General features: G+C 37.3%; 1 protein-coding gene across 4 annotated transcripts; it reads left to right on the top strand.

Annotated features, from left to right (window-relative positions):
• The first annotated feature begins 369 nt into the window (after window positions 1-369).
• On the top strand, window positions 370-21,995 carry CIBAR1 (CBY1 interacting BAR domain containing 1). Of its 4 annotated transcripts, XM_037382229.1 has the most exons (10): window positions 370-472; window positions 2,475-2,709; window positions 5,267-5,335; window positions 9,644-9,745; window positions 11,641-11,646; window positions 13,362-13,466; window positions 14,627-14,740; window positions 16,342-16,461; window positions 21,177-21,275; window positions 21,855-21,995. In XM_037382229.1, the coding sequence occupies exons 1-10, from the start codon at window positions 441-443 to the stop codon at window positions 21,858-21,860; spliced, it is 888 nt and encodes a 295-aa protein (XP_037238126.1). In that variant the 5' UTR covers window positions 370-440; the 3' UTR covers window positions 21,861-21,995. The 4 variants fall into 4 exon arrangements, with proteins under 4 accessions (XP_037238126.1, XP_037238125.1, XP_037238124.1 ...); XM_037382228.1 differs by having other exon boundaries at window positions 21,180-21,995; XM_037382227.1 differs by having other exon boundaries at window positions 21,177-21,995.
• The last annotated feature ends 3,444 nt before the right edge of the window (window positions 21,996-25,439 follow it).

Here is a 25,439-nt window from a genome sequence, read left to right as displayed (position 1 = left end):
GACTTTTTGTTTGTTTGGTTGGGGGTTTTGGGGAGTTTTTTGGTTGGTTGGTCGGTTGGTTGTTTTTTTGGGTTTTTTTTTGTTTAATGAGACAGGCTCGAGGTTTCTGCTCCGGTGCCTGTCAGGGCCTTGGCGCTGCACTTCTCCTGGGGACAGCCAGCTCGGGAGCTGGAGGCCCCTGCCCCCGCCGGCAGGGCCGGGGCTGTTCCGCGGTGGGCAGCCGGCCTGCCAGGGCCGCCAGGTCTACTCGGACCAGACCCCTCGGCGAGCCACCTACCCCGCGGCGGCGGAGAGGCCGCAGCCCGCCCGCAGGCGGCGGGGCCGGGGCGGGCCTGGGGCGGGGCCGGGCCCAGGGAGGGCGGGCGGCGGGTGGTGGCCATGGAAACGGAGCGCACGCGGAGCGCCGCCCTCTTTCCCGCCGGGCCGCCGCCGCCGCCGCCATGATGCTGCTGGGCCGCGGGCTGGACGCCAGGTAACGGGGCGGTGAGGGGCTGCGGCGGGGGAGGCCCTGGGGTGCCGCCGCCTCGGTGCCTGTTGCGGGTCTCTGCCTGTGCTCCCGGGGGCTGGCGTTGCGTCGGCTGGCGGCGTCGCGTAGCCGTGCCGGGCAGGGGAGGAGGCCCTGTTTCAGTCAGGGTACCCAGGGAGTGCCGTGGCGGTCTGGGGGCGATGCGGGCCTAGTCCCCCAGACCCCCAGGTCAGGCAGCTGACGTCCCTGAGCGTGGGGGATCCGCCTCTGTTTTCCTCAGGTAAAGGCCGCAAAACTTTTTTAGGCTTAGTATGCTATGTAAAGATGAAGACTTGCCAGTTTAATCGGGCCTCTGGCAGATAATTCTGTGGCCGCCTCTAAGCGGTCACAAATAATTAGGAGGGGGGAAAAAACCCCAGCTTTTCACAGCCCCATCTAAGGAAATGTAGTGTTGCATGCCTTAAAATTAAATATTACTTGCATGGGAGTACTGTGAGATCAAAATTGTAAAATAGGGGAGGGAAGTGTGCTTAAGGCTTCCCCCGGGAGAGGTGCACTTGCTGACATTAACACCTTCCAGTAAAATAGGAAAGATGTACCTTTTACTGAAGACTTTATCAGATAGTATTGATTTTGAAAACCAACTTTATTAATACTTAATGAGACTCTTACTGGCCCATTCACTGGCTGAAACCATTCCTATTCAAATGGTTCTATGCTCAAGCATATCCTAGAGGACTGAACAACTTGGAATTTTATTTTTTCATGGAACAAAATCTCTTTTGAATAGTCTTCTAGACTGCTTGTCATGAAGCAACACAGCTGGAGTTTTGCCTGCAGCAGAACTTTGGCCTGAAATATTTTTTCTGAAGAGTTCCTGAAAAAAGGTGGTTTTCATTTGTATTGACTGCATTGCTGTTTAGTTTTAAAGTATTAAATTTCTTCCAGTTTTTCTGATGTTCATGTGCCCTGATATTAAGTCAATATTTAAGCATTGGTCAGCATTTGGAGTTGGGATAGCTTAAGGATGTGAAGGAAATTTCTGTTTCTGTTCCTTACCAAGACAGTGGTACGAGTGAATTGTCTGGCTAAGAATTCCAGCGCTTCGCATGCATCCCCTCATGCAGACCATGGAGACTTCTTAGAACCCAGTATTTGGCAATTTCTGTTAGCCAAATTGTCCTGTAGTTGATTCAGTCAGATCAACAACTGGCATGAATTCACTGACACTGATTTGGTTTAATAGTATCACTGAAGCATAGCTAAAGCAAGATCAAATGATGTAGGAATAGGAAGGCAAAATATAAAGTGAAATATATGAATTAAAATTTCAGAATTACTTCTGTAGATCATTAATAATGAAACATACAGGCAGTTGTTTCAAATAAAAAAAAGAATATCATTTAAAAGAAAATAATTTGTTGGTGTAATGAGTGTCCTTTCAGTGCTTTTAGAGTTTTCACTGCTGTAGTTGTGTCCGTTCACTTTTCTTGTCTAATTCTCAGGGATATTTATCCTCTGTAGTGCAGACCAGGAGCAGTTTGGTGCCTGTTCACAATTTAAAGAACATTTAATACCTTTATGTGTTTGCCCTCTACTGCCTAATTTCTCCAACTACTGACTTGTCTGTTTAGATTGCAAGACTCCGGCAGGAGCTGTATGACCCAGTCTTGTCTGAGACCCAAAGGCATTACCACTATGTTAGTGATTAATACCAACAGCAATAGTGAGCTTTTGCTTAACCACAGGAGGAAAACCTCTGACCTGGTTTTTGTGATTTGGGATTTCCTCTATTGGATCTTTATTTCTAACTATAAATCCTGGGGTTTTTGTTTGTTATCCATTTGTAAATAAGCACGTATTACATGTAGCTTTCTATTTTGCACTGGAATGAGATGTCCAAATAATGCATAAATTCATAACATTATAATTATATAGGTTTTTTCCTGTATGTCTTGTAAACAACTCTACCCTTCTTATTTTCTACTTACTTTTCTTTGGTACCCAGGGACAATCAGACTAGACAAATACAAGATGCTGTTTCAAATGTGGAAAAACATTTTGGTGAATTGTGCCAAATATTTGCTGGATATGTACGTAAAACTGCCAGACTACGAGACAAAGCAGATCTTCTAGTAAATGAAATATATGCATATGCAGCCACAGAGACACCAAACTTAAAAGTTGGACTGAAAAACTTTGCAGATGAATTTTCCAGACTTCAGGATTATCGCCAGGCAGAGGTACAAAATTAAAGCTGTACATGTTGTGTTTGCCATCTGAACTTTTCAGTTGCTTATCTGTGATTAAAAGGGAAAAGATATACTCTGCAATCATGAGAGAAAACACTTCTAAATATATTAGTGGCACTTTTAAATATATTAGTGGCAGAGCAGGATAGGCTGCCAAAGCTGTCATCATTCACTCTGCTAATAACTTAGTGAAAACTGCCAGTGATTAGTCCTGTTGAAGTCAGTGAAACTATACATATGAGCACCCACAGAATTTGAGACAGCAAGTCTTTTGCTGGTCTTAAGGCTTTGGATTATGATTTATGGTTAAGAAAATGTTCTTTTAATTTTGTGGCTTGAGTTCTGTAGCAGCAGCTGAGGTAAAGTCAGTCATTTTCCTTTTGCTGAGTCTGTTACCAGCAGCAGTATTGAAGAGAATAGTAACTGGAATCCTTCACTGGGCACTGACAGCCTCTCTGAGGTACTGTCAGGGTCCACTGTACATTTCATAAATCTGTAGTTCAACACAAAAAGTACAAACTTGATTTGGACCACGTGTGACAATACAGTCACATTTCTGCTAGATAAGTGAGTGTAAAGAAAGGTGTTTATGCCACTTACACACCTATGTGTGGGGTGAGTCAAACTGTAACTTCTGATTCAATATTCCAAATGCTGAGATTTAGGAAAAAGTAAATTCATTCACATGTACTCAAAATAGGTTTTTGAGTACATATCTATTCTTTCAGTAGGACATAGAAACTTCCCGTTTATAGTTTTGAAAAGCTAAGAACTGTAATTTTAAAAAGACTGAAGTAGGTGACATTCTTGATGTTTTCAGATAGGACTTAAAAAAACCCCTGAAACACCAGTCATCTTTCTGTATTAACAAAGCAGAGAAAGAAAACCTTTTAGAAGTAGTTAATCTATGAGGTATCTGGTCTACTAAGTGGAGGGTTTGAAAAACAAGAAATACACGTGGATCTTTAACAGTGTATTTAGGGCCAGATTTTTAAGTAGTAAGAAATCCAAGAGTGTGGATAGTGCAAAATGGTGGGGGTTTTTCATATGCTTTTTAGGCATTTGCCTCCAGCTGAGCCACACATAGGTCCTTATGCTTTAATTGATGTAATAGCAATTTATCCCTCTATTAGTAGGGTAAATTTATATGGTGGCCAAAGTTGTACATGAAGTCAGACTGTGTGATCTTTTTTTCCACCTTGGAACTGTGAATCTGCAATTTTGAGGTACCTATGTAACAACTTCAGTTTTGCTTCTTTTAATCATGTTCTAAAAGCTGACATCTGGCCTACATTTTCATACCATGCCTATCCACAAACCACCACTGCCCTTTGAGGGAGAAAAGGCAGAAGCAGCAAAGGAAAAGAGAAGCTTTTAGCCTTTAAATCAAATTCTCCTTTGCTTATGAAAACCAAATAGATCATCTCAGATTTATTTCTTTTGGGCATCAGGTTAATTAAGAGTTTTCATATATATTGACAGTATGGGCAAGAGATAATTAGCTTATAAGGGTTATGGATTTCTAGTTTTCAACCGCAGTGCTAGATACATAAATGCTGAGGTGTGAGGTACTTCCAGAACATGTGGAAGGGTAAGCAAGCAAGACAGGCAGGTTATTTGGTATGTCTATATCATCTGCTTCATGTAGAGCCCTACTGCCCTATTCCATTCTATTCTATTGGTAGTTTAGGTGAAATTGTTTGACAGTGCACTGATAGAGTGCAGTAGAGGAGAAACGTTTGCTCAGTTGGCATAGATATTGGCTGACTGGTGACTGCCAGTTTAGAGGAGAGTGTAATGCCTGCCCCTTTCTAGTACAGGTAAGCACCTTGCCCTAATTTGGATGCAGCAGCGATGGGGCAGATGACTCACTGGTCCAAAGTCATCAGCAGCTTACGCTGGGACCACTTGGGCAGTATTGTCAATTCGACAAGCAGGCAGGTCTTATCCTATTATCTGTCTGGCCATATGGAGCTGTTTTTCTGACTAGGAGAACTGAAGCAAAAATTCAGATGCACTCATCTGTGAGAGCATTCATGCATTTTACACAACCTGTTGTTGGTATTTTTAATATTTTCAATACCTACAATGCTGTTTCCAATATTTTTAAGAACTGAAGTGTTGCATTTCTAACAGTATGTTTGATACCAGATGGCTTAGTCCATAATCTATCAAGTGTAGTGCAAATACACTGATCTTTGCCTTCAGACAGAAAGCTACAGATCTCCAAGATGCAGTGTTTGATGTGTTTAGTACTGAGTTGTTAGAATCTCTGTGTTTCATTTGTCTTGATGTATTGCCAATGATGAAAAAGGAATTCTACTAGAAATGAGCTTGAGCTGCTCAAAATACAAATGATCTACTGGTTAATTTAATATATTGTAGTTTTTGGAATATTTTTGAACCTCCATCTCACTATATTTTCATCATATATGGACTAAATTCCTAATAAGATGAGTCACTAGGAAATTAATTGATTCCTATTTCTGCACACCATAGATATGGATGATTTTAGTGACGTGATTTTTTTTTTTTTTTTTTTTGATAGGTTGATAGGCTTGAAGCCAAGGTTGTTGAACCTCTGAAAAGCTACGGGACCATAGTGAAACTTAAAAGGGTAGGTTAAATGTCTGTTTTCCCACAAGGTACATTTTGGTGTTCCGGACGCTCAGTTGAAAACTTCTACTTTGGGGCAGGGGGGGTGGGGGGTGTTCCAATTTTTCATATTACAATAATCGGTCAAAATTATATAGTAATACATCTGAATTGAAGCTATATATATGTTGGAGGAAAAAGTTTTGGTGTGAAGGCAAGAATATTCAGACTCTTGGAGCACAATCAAATGCTAAAAAAAGGCATTCAGGATAGTGTGAAACTTCTGGATAGTGCAAATTCAGGACATGTTTCTTTATAAATAATGCCATTCTATTATTATTATTCAGAGTTCCAAAAGGTGAATTACATGTAATGCTTTTGGCTCTTAGTCATCTGTATGCTGCCTTTAACAGCTTTTCTGACTTGGAAGGTTCTACATTGAAGTTCATAACGTAGAAGGCACTTTTTGAAACTGATAAATAGGTAGTGGCCTGAATCCCTCTGTCCTGCAGAGTCATCAGGATGACCTGAAGATACACAAAAAAACCTGAGGTCTCTTGATTCACTGTGTTCGGGAAACAGTGTATATAGGGGTTGAAAATATTCCCACAAAATATCTGAAAATTTCCTCCAGGAGGGATAAGCTTAAGCAAGTAAATTTTAATAAGCAGATACTGAATTATAGGATCAAATAGTTCATTGTAACACTTGTATATTATATAGAGGGTAACTTCATCCTGTAAACTCAAATCTGTAATTAATGTATATATCTGTATCATTATTTGATGGTATTTTACAAACAAAAATGTTACAATGTGTTCATCAGGGTTAATTTGAGTACATTGTGGCATTGCCTCTCAAACTAGCATTTTTCATGGTTTTGTTCTTGTGTCTTTTCAGTACCGTGAGGAACAGAGTATGGTATTTGGAACTTACTGCACAGCTATCTCAATTGTTAGAGAAACAAATTATGAAGGAATTGCATCCTGTACTTGAGTGGTACTACGTGAGGTAGTCCTTAACAGAGTTGTAGACTATAGAGCCTGTATCCTAGATTTTGGTATCTAAATAGTTCACCATGAACACAGTTTGTGAGACCTAGAACTGAGTATTATAGGATATAAATGTTGAGGGTAGAAGACAAGTTTCATGTGTTTGTAGGCAGTGGCATTGCTGAGGAGACACAGAGCACTACAGCAATGCTTGGGGCTTCCAGAAGATACCATCTTGAGGTGCATTGCCACTGATAGCCAGTAAATGCGGAGGACAGAAGCAACTGAAGGCAGGTCATCCTTTGCAACAGTGAATGGCATTTTCTGTTGTCTTTGCCTTTCAGAATGCCAGAAAGCATTACATAATGTTTATCTTGGTGACTGCCAGGAGTACAAGAGCATTCTTCAGCTGCAGATGGGATTAACTATTTTATCAACTTAACCTTTGAACTAAGAGAGACTTTAGTAAAGATGTAGCCCATTATTTTTTTTTCCCCTGCCCAATACAGTAAACCTTGATTAAAACTTCAACTGTCTGGTCTTCAGTTATAATCTCTAATACTGCGACATTCGAGGTTTGTTACTCATGTAAAGCTAGCACAGGGTGCTAACTGTAGGACTGCTTTACCTGTAACTACATTAGCTGATTAAGTTAAAACTAGGTAGAATATGTCATTATAGCACTCTATAAAAAAGGAGATGTTCTCACTGCTACTTAGTGGATCTGTTCCAGGATGTACACAAGCTATTTTTGTGCTGCATCTAAAAAGAACTGTTGCTATTTCTGTGGGGTAAGACATCAATGTCCTGTGATACCAAATGCTTTAAAGTGGCCCAGGTCAATCAGAATACTGTTGTTGTCCTTTAACTGCTAATGCAATTAAATAGTTTCATTCACATGCCCTGGTTTACTATGCTAAGTAGCTCACTGGGGCAGGATTTTGCACCTTCAGTGGAATCTAGTGTAATATTCTTGTCCTGTAATGCAGCTTAATTGTAGGATTTTAGGATTTCTTTCTGTTTCATTGTTCTGTATATCAATCTTCACTTTTCTGCTTTTTGGCAACTCTTGTTCCCAGTTCCTTTTCTTCATATAAAACAGGACATCATAAAACCAAGGTAATCCACCTGCAGAAGAAAGGATTGGTTTGCTTTAACTTCAGTGACTAGAGCAGGTAACAGTACAGTGATGAGGATCTGCCAGCTCATTGTTTGGTGGACAGACTGTAGCTGTACTTCTGTATGATTTGAAATTAGATGGTTGACCAGAGTTCTTATGTGTATCTTGAATTCATAATTTAAAGCCAGGGGGACTATGAATAATTTTGTATTCTCTGTACCTGTCCTTTTTCTCACTGGCTGTTACATTCCATTCCATTTCTCCGTGGGTTTAATTAAAGTGTATTTTCCAAAGCCATACCAAATCTTGCTCTGACGACACTGGAGGGGAATATAGGATAGTCTGTGGTAGTTAGTGTTTAGTTGATGTTTGTGGTGGTTTTTTTTAAAATGAAAGACTTCACCCAATTTTTGGTTCTTGTTATACGTTCCACTGAGATCAAAGAGCTCTGTGATGCTATTTTTTTCTGGATGAAGGTATTTAGATGCTAGTAAAACCAATTTTTCATTCTTTTCAGTTAGCTAGTAGTGCAGACCTTAATTATTTCACCATAATGGCATTTCCCCCAGCTTTGGCTAGCAGAAAGGCCTATTTGATGGCTGCTGTTGCTACAGAGAACAGAGGTAGGGAAGAGAACAGTGCAGTCTCTGTGGATATTTCCAAAGTCACTATGGGCTAGAAAGAAAATACTAAATTTTGCAATGGCAACTGCAGTGGTTTCCTTAGCATTCTCAAGGATACTTTGCATGAAAGTCAGAACCCTTTCAGCCAACCATTACATCTGATTGACTGTTTTAAATGGTGGCTAGAAAGAGTGCTGTTAGCAGGGCTCAGTCATTAAGTAACACTAAACGTGCAGCTGTGACCATACAAACCTGCTTTGTTCTGTGGCAAAAATAAATACATTTTTCTCTTTCTCTACATTTAATTTCAAATATCAAAAAAACAACAGCAAAAATAGTTTTGGTGGGCTAAAGATGCAATTGTTTTATCAGAAGCCAGCTCTGTGTCCCTTAAGGTAAAGCAAAATAACAGTGGTATACACAAGGACATACAAACAGACAGAAAGGATAGAAGGAAGAAACTGCATGTTTCTTCAGATTCATTATTGAAGAAATGGCACTCTTGAAACTTGGCACGCTTGTGCTTGTCATTGACCAGTGATCAGGGTCACAGGATCACAAAACTTTTTGAAGAAGACACATTATTTATTGCATGTCTTTGAGGGTGAAGGAGACCTACAACCATGTTAAAATTCTGAAATCCAAGGAAGGAGCACAGAAAACTTAGCCTTAATCCACTCTGTTCTGGACTGGTAGAGAAACAGGAACCGGTCTTTTTAGAGGAAATGATGGTTTGAAATGCATGCCCAGTTCTTGCCTTGGATTTTGTTAGACAATGCCTTTGGGCTGTATTTCTGCTTGTTCTAAGGTACTGCTCCTTTAAATTAGAGCCATCAAAATTAATGTCATTTCCCATACCAGCATCAATGGAGTGATAAATATCTGACTGACAATTTTAGATTACCTGTATGCCAAACTATTTGCAAAACACAGGTTTTTTGAACAAGGATTTGAGAGCAGTATGTAAACATTCTTAAATGGTCACAGACCTTCCTAGATGTACACCCTACTTCTCCTTTGGAAATGAGGAGCAAAAATATTTATCCACAATTTCTTCCTTTTCTAGATCAGTAAGTTTCATCTTCTCCAGCTACACCATTAGTAGGATATTTTGTTCCAAATGTATTTAAACACCATAATCTCTGTGTACAGTTTTGTGTTCTTCGTAACTTCTCATTGGTACTGACTGCTGCCTGTTACAGTTTTCTCTTAACAATTTATTTGATACTACTTCTTATTTCTAAGTACCACCTTTATTCCACTGCTAAGCCTGGAATGGGCCCATCTTCTTACTGCGTCAGGGATTTCAGCTTTTGATCATCTATACTTTTCATGAAAAGCTGTAAATGTATTTTTCTTTTCCCCCACATTTTAAGTTATAGTATGTGCCACAGAGTGTTGTTAAAGGTGCTAAACTCTCTTGGCCCCCATTGATTTCTCTTTCAGGGGAACATTTAAGGGCAAGATCAGTAAACCTGGTTTTATTTAAAGCAGAAGTTTTGTTCATGTTTTCTAGGCAATGCATGTGTGAAGAAAAGTGCATTTGGTATTATCGTAGATGTATTTCAATCATGTCTAAAACATTTTATTTCCAGGATGATCTCAAAGCAACTTTAACAGCAAAGAACCGAGAAGCCAAGCAGTTATCTCAACTGGAAAAGACACGCCAGCGGAATCCATCAGATCGACACATTATTGTATCCTGTATCTCTAGTGGCTATAAGAAATATTTTTTAAAACTTCTCATGAATTAAACTATTGTGTTTAGAAAGTAACAAGAAAAGAAGGGTCTTTAGAGAGAGACTGTTTCCTATGTTGAATCTTTTCTTAAATTTTACTATGAGTTACAGCTTCTAATAGCTGCTTCGTTACTCCCTTTTTGATTGAAAAGAAACTATGAATTATTTGATATGTTTATGCAAGAAAGGGAGGCATAAATTGCATCTAGGAATTTGGAGGGTTTGAAAAATGAGCGTAATCAGACAATTCCTTTTTTTATTTTATTGCTTTTCTCCCTGTTGTTTTGGTAGGTGTTGTGCTTCCTTGTACCTAGATGGGGCATGAGTTTGCTCCAGCTGTGAGACAAAGTATGAAAGGAAAATTTGTTATTCTGTTAGTAGAATACTCAACCAGACTACTCTTCCTTTCAAATGACAGTGACCCTTGCCAGTATGCTGTTCTGTATTATAGAGGGAGAAATTAAGCCTCCACAGAATTACCATTAAAATCTCATTGAAGTTGTAAACTCTGAAGGAATCTGAATCTAGGAAATAGCAAAATAAAGGGGATCAAGGCAATCTTCAGTCCCTTTATGCCTATATACAGCATTTAAATTCATGATGATGTGCTGTTTATTTTTTTGTTATGCTCTAGCATTGGATTCAGCTGTGAAGCTGTCCTATTTGTAGGATTTCATCAACTTTATTTCAGAAATTAGGATCTTTCTAGTGACTAGGGCATGGGACTGCAGAAAGTGAAAATGATTGTGATGGTCAAATGCCACCCAGGAGAATGACATTTTATTTTTGTCTCTGCCAAAGAATTCCCATTTAATATTAATCAAATCGGTTAAATAAAGTGACGACTAATTAGAATTCCTCATGTAATAGACACACAGATGTCAGCCATAGGGTTATAACTTGAGCTGTGATGCAGAGTTCTCTTCCATTACAATTAAAGGAGTAAATCGTAACAGCTATTCTCCCCAGAGGGAGACTGGTCCCATTTTTCTCCCTTTTGCACTAATTCCCAGTTGATTTCATGGGTATATGGCTGACATCTAGCTTTTTTTCTTCTTGTCTCTTTGCACTAAGCTAATCCCAAACACCCTTCTGCGCCTTAGATTCTTGCAACACCTGTTTTCTGTACTTAAGACTTTGCCTGAAGAGTTATTAAATCTCAGTACAGTCTGGTTTTGCATATGGCCAAAGGCGCCAAACACTATGTGTCTGCATTTTAAAGTGATGAACGCAAAATGCATTAAAAAGTATTGGGAGCAGGAATATGTTCATTTGCTTTTGAGAATGTATGCAGGTCAGCTTTCGGGTCTGAGAGAGGCTTCACCATGTTTATTAGTGTAGCTGTTAAGCTCCAGTCTTGAGGAACTGTGATGTTTCACCAGCTGACAACTTTGGCCACAAGTAGCAAAGGTTCTGTACTCCCAGATTTCAAGTCCATCTTATGAAACACGGGGGTAATACAGCTTTGAAAATAAAGCCTTACCAGAATTTTTTAAAATACAAAAATGAATTTTTAAACATCAAAATTGATATTTTTTTCTGAAACAGTCTACCTACATTGTCTGGGGTTTTTTCGGTTTGTGGGTTTTTTTATGAATAAATAACCAAACCCCAGTCCAAAACAAACAGTTTTCCTGAAATATTTTGGCCTGGATACCTGAATTCTAGCAAAGCTATTACACGCTGTAAGTAATGTCTTACAGCAGGAAGCTTCAGACAACATAATAACAGTGCCCTCCAAAGTATACAGAACTTTTGAAATACTAAATTTTGAAATATTAAAACCAGAAGTGAAAACATACTTTTATGAAATATTATTATTTTGCCTTTTTTTCCTTTACTAGTATTTCCAGTCACAGGTGAGCCTTCAGAAGAGAAAATATCAAACTGCAGACTATGCAGGTTTTGCAACTTTAGACATTTCACTCTACAACAAACAAAATTCCTTTCCCAAAGCATCTGCGCACAAAATCTGGCCAGTCTATTTAAGATGGATCGAGCAATAACATAACTGTATTTGTATGTGTAATGGCTGCTTATGCATGACAGCTGCCTTCATTTACAGAGAGTAACTGATTGTAATAATTGAGAATACACAAAATGTCTTGTCTTACTCCGTTTCCCTTCTGTGTTTTAGATGAAAGGCAGATGAACATGTGATCTTATGTACTACTAAAGATCATTACCAATTTTGCTAGCCTAGTAATGGCAGAGTTGCATCTATGACTTTTAAGCTGGTTTTCTAAGGAGATTGTTTCAAACTGATAATCCCATAATATAAGTTTACTAGTTCTTAACCAAAGAAAAAGAAGTGACACAGCATGCCTTATGCTGTAGGTTTCCATATACATGTAACACTAAAAACTAGATCATGGGAACTAGGCCTGTGGTGTCTATTTCCATCTTTAAAAAAAAAAAAAAGTTTCTCTCTGAAGTTGCAGTGTTGTAGAAATGGGAAGAATCCTACATCTTGAGTGTAGGATACAATTACTTGTTTGATACACTAATTCCAAGTCCCAGGACAGAATAGATTCCTGATGATGCTCACTGACAGAGTTTGTAAGTACTGTCTTGACTAATCTATAATGTTTGACCAATAATCTATTGAAAATTAAAGTTAGTCCCAAATTTTGCAGTCAAGTGCAAGCTCTTGCATCTTTTACATCATTATTTTGTAATAATACACAGTTCTCACAATTCTTCTTAACCAGAGTAGCTTCAATACCTTTATTTAAACGGTAATACGCATTTTTTGTACAGTTCATAGTTTTATCTAATTAAAATACATATCTAAAATGCTTTTTTTAGTAACAAAGTAAGAAAAACATGTATTGATGCATTAGGGATTGGCTGGTGTGTCACCTTCCCAGTGCCCTTTTGAAGATATGTTTCATAAAATATTTTAAAAATATAAAAATACTAGAAATATAAAATACCTGAAATGCTTTTGGATCTCAAAATTATACTAACTCTAGTCTGCTGATTGAGATACTTACGGGAGAAATGCATTAGTTCCTGCTGCTGCTCTATTGTCTATTTAAATAATTTATAAAAACCTAGTAAGACAAGGTTCTGCATGTGACTGGAAAAGATTTATTCTAGACCCAGCAGGCTGATTGGCCCTTGAAAATGAAAGGTGATCTTTCCTGCTCATCTGCAGCTCTGGCCTGTGCACTCCTGCCCTCTCCTTTACACCAGCTTAAAAAAAAACACATTAACTTTTCTGAAGAGTAAACACGTGTGCTGGGTTAATTCCCTGAACCCAGTCACTGTGTCATCAGTGGAGTGTCTGGGCTGGCTCAGTGGAATTAGCAGATGACTTACAGAAAATAGATTAGGGCAGTGGGACTTTAGCTACTGGCTGCAGCTAGTCATTTTTCATGTTTCAGATCAAAGTCATGACAGTGTAGAAGGCATTTTTATTTGTTTATTAAGCTACAAACAAATATACAAATACAGTAACACAGATGTGTTGTATTTGGAAAACCCAGACTGAAATGTTTTCATGGCAATTAGGGCAAATACCTTTGTATCAAATACAGGACTAATTTCACCTTTGTGTTTACTTAACCAGGCTGAAAGTGAATTGCAGAGAGCTTCACTGGATGCAACTCGAACAACTCGGCAATTAGAGGAAACCATTGATAACTTTGAGAAACAGAAAATAAAGGACATAAAAGTATGTATGCTCACATTTCAGTACGTGACATCACATTTCATCTTGCATAATAAATACTGTAGTTACTCTTTGGCAAGATTAGCAACATTTAGTATTAATTTAAGTCTACATAAATACAAATCTTGTGGAATTCATAAATGCTTCATAATCCAAATATCATGAACTTTGCAATTAAAAAATCAGTTCATTATTCTTACAGTTTACTGAATTCAGAATTTTCTGTATCTGATTGTTTAGCGTCTGTACCTTGCAAAAGCTGCTGTATTCTACTTCACTGGTAGCTGCATTTGTTAGTGGAATGTTTTATGTGGATTAATATCAGCAAAATTAACAGAAATAGTGATAAGTAAAGAATATATTTATCCATGCTGAAATCTGTGTAGTTAAAAATTTTACTGATGAAGAAAGCACAGTATGTTCAGTGACTGCAAGTAATCAAAGCTTTCATTTCTCTCTTTAGTGTCAGACATTCAGCTGGTTAAGTCACAATGACTATATAGACTGAAAAACACTTGCATTATGTAATCTCAAATTTAATTAAAAAATTGCTGAAGTGAGATACTTTTTTATTGGGAGAAAAAGACAGACTAAGCAAAGAATGAAAGATGGTTGAAATTCCCTCCCCCCCCGCCCCAACCAAGCCAACCAATGCTTGGTGTTAAGAGTACTATGAGGAAGACTGTGTGAGTTCTGACAATGTCATCATTATTTTTTTTTATATAGATAAATAATATTTTATTATATAAAATATATAATTATCTGTAAATTAGAGGTATGTATAGAATTTACAGATAACTTGTCCCCAGCCTGTTAAAAAAGATTGGTGTCAAAGCAAAAATCCACTGACTACATCTTGCAAGTATGTTATCAGGGAATAGCAAGTGAGTTTTCAGCATGGCATTTTTATTCCTACTGAGTCTCCTCTTCACTATTCAAGCGTTTACTTAGAATTTAGTATGAAATGACAACTGTGTAAGTGAAAGCCCAGCCAGCATATCTGTTTGATTTCTAAAATTCAGGTCCGACTACTTAAAAGTAGTAGGTATTGTGCAGTTATTTGTATCATATAAATACCAAGTACAGAATTCAGTACTTTCATGTATTTGAAGTGGAAATGTACTATACTGTATTAAGAAAATCTTGTTTTCATTTCCTTTTAGAACATATTTTCTGAATTTATAACTATTGAAATGTTATTCCATGGGAAAGCTTTAGAGATATATACTGCTGCCTACCAAAATATCCAAAATATTGATGAAAATGAAGATTTAGAGGTAAGATTGATTAAGATTTGCTTTTCAATTTACTTACTACATAAAAACAGTTTTCACACCAAGGCTTTACATGTCCCAGGCAGAAAATGCAACATATGTTTCAGATTTCCAGAACAAACTTCTTGTGTATCTGTAGCCCTTTTTTGCACTTCTCTAGCAAGAACACTCAAGTTTATAAACTGCAGAGATTTTAAAAACAGAGAACAATTGCAGTGGCAATCTAACCTTTCCCACAAAATACAGATTAGAAACTTTTCTGAAATTAAGTATCACTCCAAACTCAGCTAACATAGTTCTTAGAGAATACCTCTGCAGCGCATCTCACTGTAAAGATGCATAGTCGAAAGAATCTTACACTGCTCCGGTAAGATGTTCTAAGAACTAATTACTTCATTAAAAATCTCTCCCTCCTTTCCATTCTGAGTTTTGTTTGCTTGTTTTCATCTTTCAGTCATTGGGTTTTTTAGGCTGTTCTAGAATTAAGAGACATTTGTTACCAAATTACCTTGTGACAGTTACAGCTTCAAGTCATCAATTCTGTTCCCTTTGAGTTACTCTTTTTTTCCCCAAGACATGTTTTTCAGTCCTTTATTTATTCTTGCAGTTCTTCTGGATGTTGGGCCTTCAAAGTTACAATCATTAAAACGTATGTTTCTGTATGTGTTCAGCTTGTCAAGAAAGTCAGATCATTTTTGGTCTTTTTTTGCAAATCTTACCAACAGTCCTAATTTTACTTTTTCCATAACGTAGCTCAGGACCAAGGATGGCAGTATTCGGTTAGCACAAGTCATATTGAGACTACTTGGTATTTTTAGTTCAGTTAAACTGTGTCATGGCAATTTTGGACTATGCTAGTTTCACAATTAAAATGTCAGGTGGCACCAATTAAAAACTCTAAGTCAATACTTTATCTTTCACGTAAAAATTTCTAATCTCATTTTAAATTTCCTGTTAATTGGGTAGTATTTACTTTCCATAAAAATACTGACTGACCATAATTCTACCATCTTCCTTGACTTCATTTGTGCAAGACTTTACTAAGAGCTTTATTATTTTTAGTATCAGGCTGTTGGTCTTATAATTTACTCTTTTGGCTATTGGAAAGAACTTGTAAATATAATGGATATTACCGTGTCCCCTGTATTCTAAGGGTTTTCCCAAATTTTTCTTGAGCTGAAGATTTAATATTTTTTTTTTTTTATGTAGCTGTGACTGGCAGCAAGGATCTGCTTGTGAAGGGGCTTAAGTGTCCATCTCTCCAAGAAACAGACAGCCTGAAGGCAGTTGCTGGGGTTCATACATGTAGCTTAGCCTGAAACTCAGCAACATGTTAGTGGGAAACCACTGCAGTTTTCCACTTGCAAAACCCCCTCAGATCTCTGATGAATTTTTACTTTGACCACGTAAGGGTGTTGATATGTCTCAGGTTGAGCAAGGATGTCGTTTTAGCTAAGAGTGATCAATCCAAACTGCAGCTGATGCATATCTCTAGAGCAGGTTTAATTGTCTAATGCTGTGTTTTTGTTAGCTTCAGTTTTGATGCTTGCTAGTTTGCAAGCTGTATCATGGCACCCACATCACAGCTTTCTTCATCTGAACAGGTCTTTCGGAGCTCACTTTACCCACCAGACTATCAATCTCGCTTAGACATAGTTCGTGCAAATTCGAAGTCCCCCCTGCAAAGAACTGGCTCCTTAAAATCTTCATTGAGGACAGTACAGGTAAGGAAGAAAAATTAAATGCTACATCACTATATTAAACAAATGTCTTAAGTAGAGCCTTAGCTAATGTACAGGTACATGGATCCACTACCTTTACTCAGTTCAGGACAGTTAAAAAGGTAAAGAGACTTCCAAGAGCATAAAGATCACATTAAGCTTTTAATAACACAGCTTCTAAATACCAGTTTTATTTACGGAATAAATAAAATCAGCTTTTAAAGCTGTGTTGTTTACTTTTGAAAAGTGCCATTTCCAGCGATACTATTTCTTTCATCAACAAACTGGTATCTTGCACAGAAAAGATTTAAGAGCTCATTGTTAACAGAAGTGACATTCTTTAAATAACACTTGCATATTCTTAGTGTCAGTATCCAGATAGTAGAGTATGAATTCTCTGCCAGATCTTAACTCAAATAGTGATACCTGCTAGCAGCAGAGCAAACCCATGACCAACAGACCTTCCCTTTTATACTCTGAAAATTCAGAGCAGGTGAGGAAAAGGAGGATGAAATAAGTGAAACTGAGAAAGTGCCACTGCTTTTGAACCAGCTACCCTGCAAAAATCTTTGATAGGTTTTCAGCAGTAAACTTGCAGATATTGCAAAATGGCTAAATTTTTTCTTTCTTTATTGCAGCCTTAATCATGTAACTAAGATGATTCTTATCGCTGTTTTGGTTAAAGGCAAAGATAGCCAAATTGAAAACGTGCGCATCCCACTTTTCTTCTTTGGATAGAATCATGCATTGATACCGTAATACTAAAAAGGTTTCTTGACTTCATACACACCATTACCATTCTCTGCTGTTAACGCAGAAATAATCAATTATTACAGTTGAGTTGTTCTATTGTTGGAGTCACGCTATCCAAAAAAGATAAAAGAACCCAATGATTCAGTGCATGAAGGCCACCCTTGACTTTGAATAAGTTGGTGTCCTCCCTATCAAACAAGCAAATTTCACATTCAAGCTACTTCAGAAAAGTATTTACCCCACTCAGTTTTTTTGAAGACCAGAGGAAGCTGTCAAACATCTGTTGCCATCTTCCTTGAGAACTTCCTGCAGTGCTGTAAAGTTGTATCAAAGGTATAGAAGCATCTGTAATTCCTTTGAGATACCACAGGCAGCTATGTTTTTGACTCTCCAAAACAAGAGAAAACTGAATGTATGTACCCTGTGATTTCTCTCAAAGATGGAGTGAAACTCCATTTTGACTAACTTGCAGATTTACCTTACTCTTCTAGACCTGTCTTTTATCTGTATCTTCAGATGTTAAATGTTCTCATAACCCCTCACTGGAATATCTGAAAAGAATGGCAAGTCATCTAGACCCAGAGGGAAACTGCAGTGCATTTCAAAATAATGTCACCTTACTAGGTTATACAGAGTCTGCAGAGGGGGATCACGTGGCAGAAAAAAGGGGTAGAACACCTACTAATGCAGTTGCTATAGGGCAGTAAAGAAGCAGCAGGCATCCTGTTACCCACAGCCCCAATGCTGCCCTTCCTGATTCTGCAGATAGTATGTTGTTGAATTACAGTAAGGACTCTCATCTCTGGAACCCACCAGACATCTCACTAGCAAAAAATGCTGCATTCAGAAAAATCTTCAGGTGACTTGTTTTATCTTTCAGTGGATCCTTCACTCCTAAGTTTTCACAAGTCTGGTTTCACTCTACATGATAATAATTTATTGACTGTAGTGCAGTACTTTGTACTGTTTCAAATTGAAAACTCCAAATAATATGGTCCGTAGTTCACAGAATCTCACAGACCAAGACTATGGGGGGCAGGACACACGACACAAACACTGACCCAGAAGGCAGGGGGTGGGGCAGAAAGTCCCTGCATACCAGATGGGATAAGCTGTGCCAGTAACACACCACTTGTGTTTTAGAGGATTTAGCACATACATCCTTGAATTCATTTCTGGTTCTGTGCACTACCTTTCTGTATTGCTTCCATATTAAAAATCTAAAGTACTCCTTGAGCTTGATTCATTTTTTTCACAAAGAGCTACCTTCTTTTAAAGTTCTGATGCCTTAACGTGATGTCATGTTGCTTTGTCAAGCAACATGGTAATCCAAGTGTGTCCTGTCAGTCCTGGTATGAGTATTCTGGAAGAAAAACTGTATGCTAAATTACAAAAAGCAGGAATTTGCAAAGACCACTATCTTTGTGTCCATCTTAATAGTTTTGTCCCTCTACTTTTTTCCCCCCCTTGACTTTCATAGGTGTTTTCAACTCTCACTCAGACTAGCTGAAGCAATTGAGTTACTAGTTTCTCCATCCTGCCAGGCCTCATTTCACAGGCAGTACTACAAAACCACAAGGAAAGGAGTAACGGGCAATCCTGTTGGAAAGAATGTCGCAAGCTGTACTGGCAGTACAATAAGACCTGCACTTTTTTTCATTTATATGCAATTAATATTATCAGGAGAGAAAACTTCTATGTGCCAGGAAAGCTGTTTTTCATAGGATGGCTCCCTATTATAAGAAAACCTCTTCGAGAGTTCCAGGCTTTTTTTTTAAACATGACTATTGCAGATACTTGGTTTTACACAAGTCCTGAAAACGCTATTTAAATTTTCATGACAGTCCTTCGTAAATCCCTTCACTTTGCACTTTACTTGGCAGTTTATCTTCACCATTTAATTTTACTGATTCAGGTTTATATGCTATATTTTAGACAGAACTATTGCAGAAGAGAATGATGTTTTCCAGATACTTTAAATGAAGCTTAACTACACAAGTTTTATCCACGTATATTTAATATAGCCAGCTGTTTTACACCTGCCGTCTAAGGCAGCAAAGTACGATTTTAACCGTGGTTGAAAATGTCTGCATCCAGGTGTTCCAACACTGCCCACTGTGTAAGACATGAAGGGAGAATTGCCATGCTTTTTGTAGTAGCACATGCAGTGAAATACGCAGCTTAACAGCTTAAGCAAGGACAGTCATCACCTATGTGCAAACTTACAAAAGAATTTATTTTCACATAAGGTTGTTTATGATGAGCAACAAGTTATCAGATTCCATTAAACTTTTTAAAGTATATTTTCAGCATGCAGTAATCAAAAATTAAATTTTCAAGTTACTGGCATGTTCTAGCTTTATGGCAAAATAACATGGATTTAAACTGCCTAATTTCCTTTCTCCTTTTCCTTACTCAGATCCGGTTTGGTTCTTTGGATAGCAGTCTTACCACCATCTCACCACCACCAATGATAATATTTAATTTACTGTTTAGTTAATTACACCATGGTCAAAGGTACTCAAGTAGCAAGCGGAAAAAGAAACATTAGAGCCAAAACAGCACCTCTTATTTCAGGAAGGGGGGGGATCTTATACTCAGAAAATAACTGAAGTTCTGCTTAAGAATTTCAGATGTTTTTAACTAGAAAAAACTTGGAAAATTAGTCTATCCATTGAAATGAAGCTACCTTAACAGGCTCAATCTGCAGCAGTCCTTAATCTCCAATTACAAATCAGTGTTATTGTCTTTTTCCTCTTTCACAGAAAGACTGCTGGTTTAGGCATTTATACTCAAGTTAACCCAGCTTCATCCAATGATTAACTCCATTTTCTGTTATGTTCAGAGAATTGTAAGCAAGCATTTGCTGCAAGCTAAATTAGGTACTTTGTGAGCATCAACAAGACTAAGGATCTTTCTGCTTTCATTAGTTCAATGATTGCAGTTTGCTTTATGCACACAAAAAAACTTTTGTTACATACATAGCTGTATGAATTATGAAATCTCAGAAGTCAATTTAATAACCAGCACTTAAGGACTTTTAAAATAGTGGGTTGTTTAAAAAAAAAAAAAAATTCAAGTTTTGTCTTCAATAAACTGAAGTTTTATTATATCACTGTATGTGAGAAAACTCAGAAAATATAACCAAAATTAGAGCTGCAGATGCCCTTAAGAGAGCTGCTGAACCTAAAATCATTTTTCAAAAGCATTCCAGATGCCTTGGATAACTATCATTGAGTTTAATGTTCCTTTTCTCATGGGGAAAGAAAAAAAAAATACATATATTCTACTTTAAATTGTAAATGTTGCATCTTCTGTCAAGACTCTATCTTTAATAGAAATTAGATTGAGCCCTTATTAGAAAAAAGTATAGATTGCAGAATCTATCAGATGAGATGAAAGCTTGGCAGCTGGCACTTGTTTTTAATATTTGACAAACCAAAAAGGACTACAGTATCATTCTGATGGGCAGGGAAAGAAGTTCATGAATGAATCAAGACTCCTCTAGTAAAATTTGTCTAATTTATTCTCAGAAACAGCTTAGAGTAACAGTGTTTTCATTTCACTGAAGAGCTTTGATGTCTTCAAGATAAGATTATGCATTAATACTCATCTTCAGCCTGCTACTGCCTCAACAGCCAACCCAGAAAAAAACCTACCATAAGACGGTGTTCATTTTTAATATCAATTCGATCAATGCATAGGTTTCCCTATCCTATAATAGTTCTCGGGACTATGAGGATTTTATTTTTTAGGGTTTTTAGAAATCATTACTGTATTTACATTCTGTGCACTGTATCTTTCTGTTGGCATTATGCATGTTACTGGAAGTTGAAGAGTTAAGGGATAAACAACTTCCCCCGCCTCCCCAAATGAAAAACCCACAAGTACTTAGACTGGGAATGCCAACAGAATGTTTTTCTTTCGGGAGAACTTGATTTACTTTTGTTCGATTTTTGTTTTAGCAGATTTCCAGCAGTCTGCTAAGAAAAGATGAAGAGGAAGAAGAGGAAGATGAAGAGGAAGAAGATGAGGAAGAAGAGGAATTAGATGCTACTAAGGAAGTGAGATAACAAAACTGTTCTAAGGTGGTTTTTTTTTGGTTGGAAAAAAAAATATCCCTTTACATAAAGGCTTTTGTGTGTTAATCAAAAACTTCACTGCAAAACTCCAAGAGCCACAAGAACTGGCACTAACAGTAGAGTGCCAGAGAACAAATGACCAGTTTCAAAGAACGGAACAAAATCTGCTTAAAATGTACAATTTCAGTAGCTAGAAAATTAAATATTTAAATAGAATCCTGTATTATGTTTGCATAGATGTTATACTGTAGTCACATTAGCTTAAAACTACATGATGAACAGCGTCCAAAAACTGCACTAAACTGAGAAGCAGTCATGAACCTATGTGTTCGCTTGTTACTTTGCCAATATATTACCTTATTCTGTAGATACACACCTCCTGGACTTACTAAGTCCTCTAGCTGTACCTGTCGTAATTATTGTTTTTATACATCCTAAAGTGACTGTAATCCTCAAGAAACTGATTACAGCAACGATCCTGTTAAATTTCATTTTGTTACTCACCTTGGATGGCAGAAGGCTGGGTGAAGTGTATTGTTTTCTCATTCTCGTTTTCCTCAGGCTTGACTAAGATGACTTTTGATTCCTTTACACATACAGAATGAACATTCACAAATAAGGATCTAGCCCAGTACCTACTTTTAATGCTGCTTTGCTTTTATATAAGTGCCTTCATAATAAAACTAGCTGATATTTTATACAGTTGACATTTTATTACATTTGTTGACATGCTATATATAGTTCAAGTTTCATGTGTTTTAACTGGTTGATTCAGTTACTGATTCCACCAAACATACAAGAAATTGCACGTTTTGAGTGTCATTTCTTACACTGTTTGGAGATGGTGGTTATATATGTTCATTTTTGAATAGCATACAATTGTCTGCTAGAAAGCTGCTACCATATTGTTTATCACCAGCTTTATTGAGTATCTGCTAAAGAAAGAACATATGCATAAATTTAGATTTTAAACTTGTAAATGGGAAAACAAGTTATAACCAAATATTCTTTCAGTTACAGGACTAAATCAGGAAGTGCATGTTTTTATATTAATGCTGCCTTTGTCCACTGATATGAAATATGCAATGCATGCTTGATTTGACAGGTGAAAAAACAGGTTTTGCCAAAACTTGTGGTGATGACAATGTAAATGCAAGTGTCAAAATATAGGGTTGTTTTAAACTCAGAAAAGTTTTGCACCAGAATTACATACTATTGACACTGAACTACTGTTGATAAGGAGTAGAATACTAATGACCAATACTTTCAAAGTACCTAGGTAACTAGTTCCCATTTATTTCAGCAAGTAGGGCACTTCAGTAGATACCTGAATCACAACATCAGAATTATGATTATCACCACTTTACCATTTTTATATTCAGTGAAGTCACGTGGTCCATCTCCAAAACAGATGGTTAACTTCCTGACTATACCAGGTTTTCATAATACACACCTGCAAATAGCAATTATTTCTGTACTATGCCTTTAAAAAGGAATTCCAAATAAAGAAGGAAGCAGTGTTTAGATGAATTCCCACTAAAAGATTAGGAGCTAGGGTACAGAAAAAGAAATTGTTTTTTTCCTCAGCAGGTTCAAATTCCTTCTCCTCCCCTACCTCACAAAAGAAGTGGACTTTAGGAATTACAGAAAAACTTACAGAAAGGGAGCAACATGGTGTTGAACAACTTTGTCCTGCATATACGATGTTTCAAATTTGCATGTTGGATGGAAGTTGTATGACACTGAAACTATAGATGGAAAAAAAAGTCACTGAAGAAACTATTTTAAAGCCAGAATTTAGAATGTAATTACAGAATTAGATACTTTTGCAAAGATTTTTCTCAGAAGTGCTTACTGGAAGACTGACAGTACTCCATTTGCTCATATGTATCTTTGACTACCGACACCTAGATGTTGCAGGCTTGTATCCATTCTTGCTTCAGAGTATTTTGCCACTCGCAGGCCCCATCCCTTTGGGAGTAAGGATTATCTTCTTGTACTCCTCAGACTGTCATGTTACAGCTTTCCTGACTGCCTCAAGCTGCTTCTGCACATGATCACTATTACTAGTTTTTGATAACAGAGACTGTTCTCTTTTAAATCATAATTTTTGGACAATGGTAGAAAAAGCAAGGTCAGAGTAAACATTATTAAGGTGACTAGCTATATTTTATATTAATACCAAAACTGCAGTGTTTCATTTGTTAGTTACTCTTGCTATATGGATGGTACCTAAAAAGCAAGGGCAGCAACTCAAGCCATGTAATTATAGACAGTCTCTGATTTGTCCTTTATACTGAAAGTACAACAACTCCAAACCATTAAACATCTAAAGTTACAAAACCCTATTAACAGGAAATGCTGTCACCACACCATGCACCTGTACCACCTATTCAGGCAGAATCAGCTACACATATAATCGTCCCAGGTGAGGGGAAAAAAACACAAAACACTAACCAAAACATACTAGCAAGACAACAGCTATGAAGTGTGACTCAACTGTCTCATCAACATTATTAATTAACTGATGTACTCCCATCCGTTTCCCAGTTTCCCTATGCTTCAGATCACCTGTGCATACTTTGAAGTACAAATTCTATCTTTATAGACTTTTTAAAAAACCCACTTCTTTGGCCTAGCAATCAAGACATTTCAGATTAACCTAGAGTAGTCATAAACTCTAATCTGGCTTCAAATTAAAGACAAATCAGCTACAGGGCACACAAAAACCATTCTGAAATGCTTTGATTATGAAGTTTTCCATCCCAAAAACTAATGGTATCTTACCAGGAATTACGCTTAACTTTCTTGAGAACAGATAACGCATTTTCTGAAAGATAATCTCACACTTAACTAGCAAAAAGCCTACTAAACTGCCCTATCTTTCCAGCTTCCAAATCCTTTTTTTCATTACAAGAATTCACGTGTGTGTGCAACACTAATCTAGAGACACGGTGAAAGTTTACCGATTTATTTTCAGTGTTTGAAATCTCCTGTTGCTTATTAGCTAGAAGAACTTCAAAACCAACAAATCAGCTAAAGCTGATTAACTGGAAGTTAGTTGCATTCACATTTACAACACAGCTGATAATACAGAGGCAAGAATTAGTACTGAAGAAATAACGTTATCTTACAAAAATATCATGATGAAATTTCCAACAGCATAATTAGGTCTGACAAGTTTATTTTGAGGATTCTCAAAATACATCTTTATTTTCCCTACAAAGTCTCCCGGTTCCTTGATCTCTTCTACAGCAGCTATGAAATAGAAACACCAATTTGTTGGGGTTTATTTCAATTCCATTTAAACTCAGAGGATGACTCAGAACAGTACACTGTTGGAAGTTATTCCCTACCAGACAGCAAAAAAGTATGTGTGTTCAGAATATGAAAATTTAGCCACATTTAAGTTTCTTTGCTCAGAGGAATCTACATATACAGACTGGGCATTCTCATTCAAAATTTTTTTTCCTAGCACGTAAAACAGAGGACAAATAATATGCAGAAGAAATGAGGCTACGCTAGCCTTTTGAAAATTATAGAACAAAAAAAAAATTGTTTGCTTCTACTTTGAGTTTAGATGGAAGTTTAACAACGATAGTTTTACATAAACAAAGCAGTTAAAGTTGGACGACCAGTGAGGGTGATCAGTCACTCGAACAAGCTGCCCAGAGGGCTGTGGAGTCTCAGTCCATAGAGCTATTAAAAATCCAATGGACAAGGCCTTAAATAACCTGTTCCAGTTGATGCTGCTTTGATAAGGTGGTTGGACTAGAGGCCTCCAGGTCCCTTCCAATCTCAACTACTCTACGAACCTATAAGTATCTTGTGTTGCCCAAGCAAAAGTTAAAACAAGCTTTCATCACCAAGTTGCAGCTTTGTTGTCTTAGTTTGAGAGGGGACTAAGACTTCATAAAATTCTTTAGTACTCCAAGTACTCTTCAGTACAGCTGCAATATCAACAAAGTCCTTATCTATACAATCAAGTTCCCTGCTAAGCCTGAATTTTGGTAATGCAGTTTTCCCTCAAACAGGCTAGCTTTTATTTCTTCCTAAAATTTAAATACACCGGTACCAGACCAGTCAAAGCATTCTAAACATTGATGTAAGCATTTATTTTCTTACAGAAGAAAATAACATAGTTGG

The sequence above is a fragment of the Falco rusticolus genome, chromosome 3 (genome assembly GCF_015220075.1).
Source record: "Falco rusticolus isolate bFalRus1 chromosome 3, bFalRus1.pri, whole genome shotgun sequence".
NCBI classification, from domain to species: Eukaryota; Metazoa; Chordata; class Aves; order Falconiformes; family Falconidae; genus Falco; species Falco rusticolus.
This window is presented reverse-complemented; position numbering and strand designations above follow the sequence as displayed.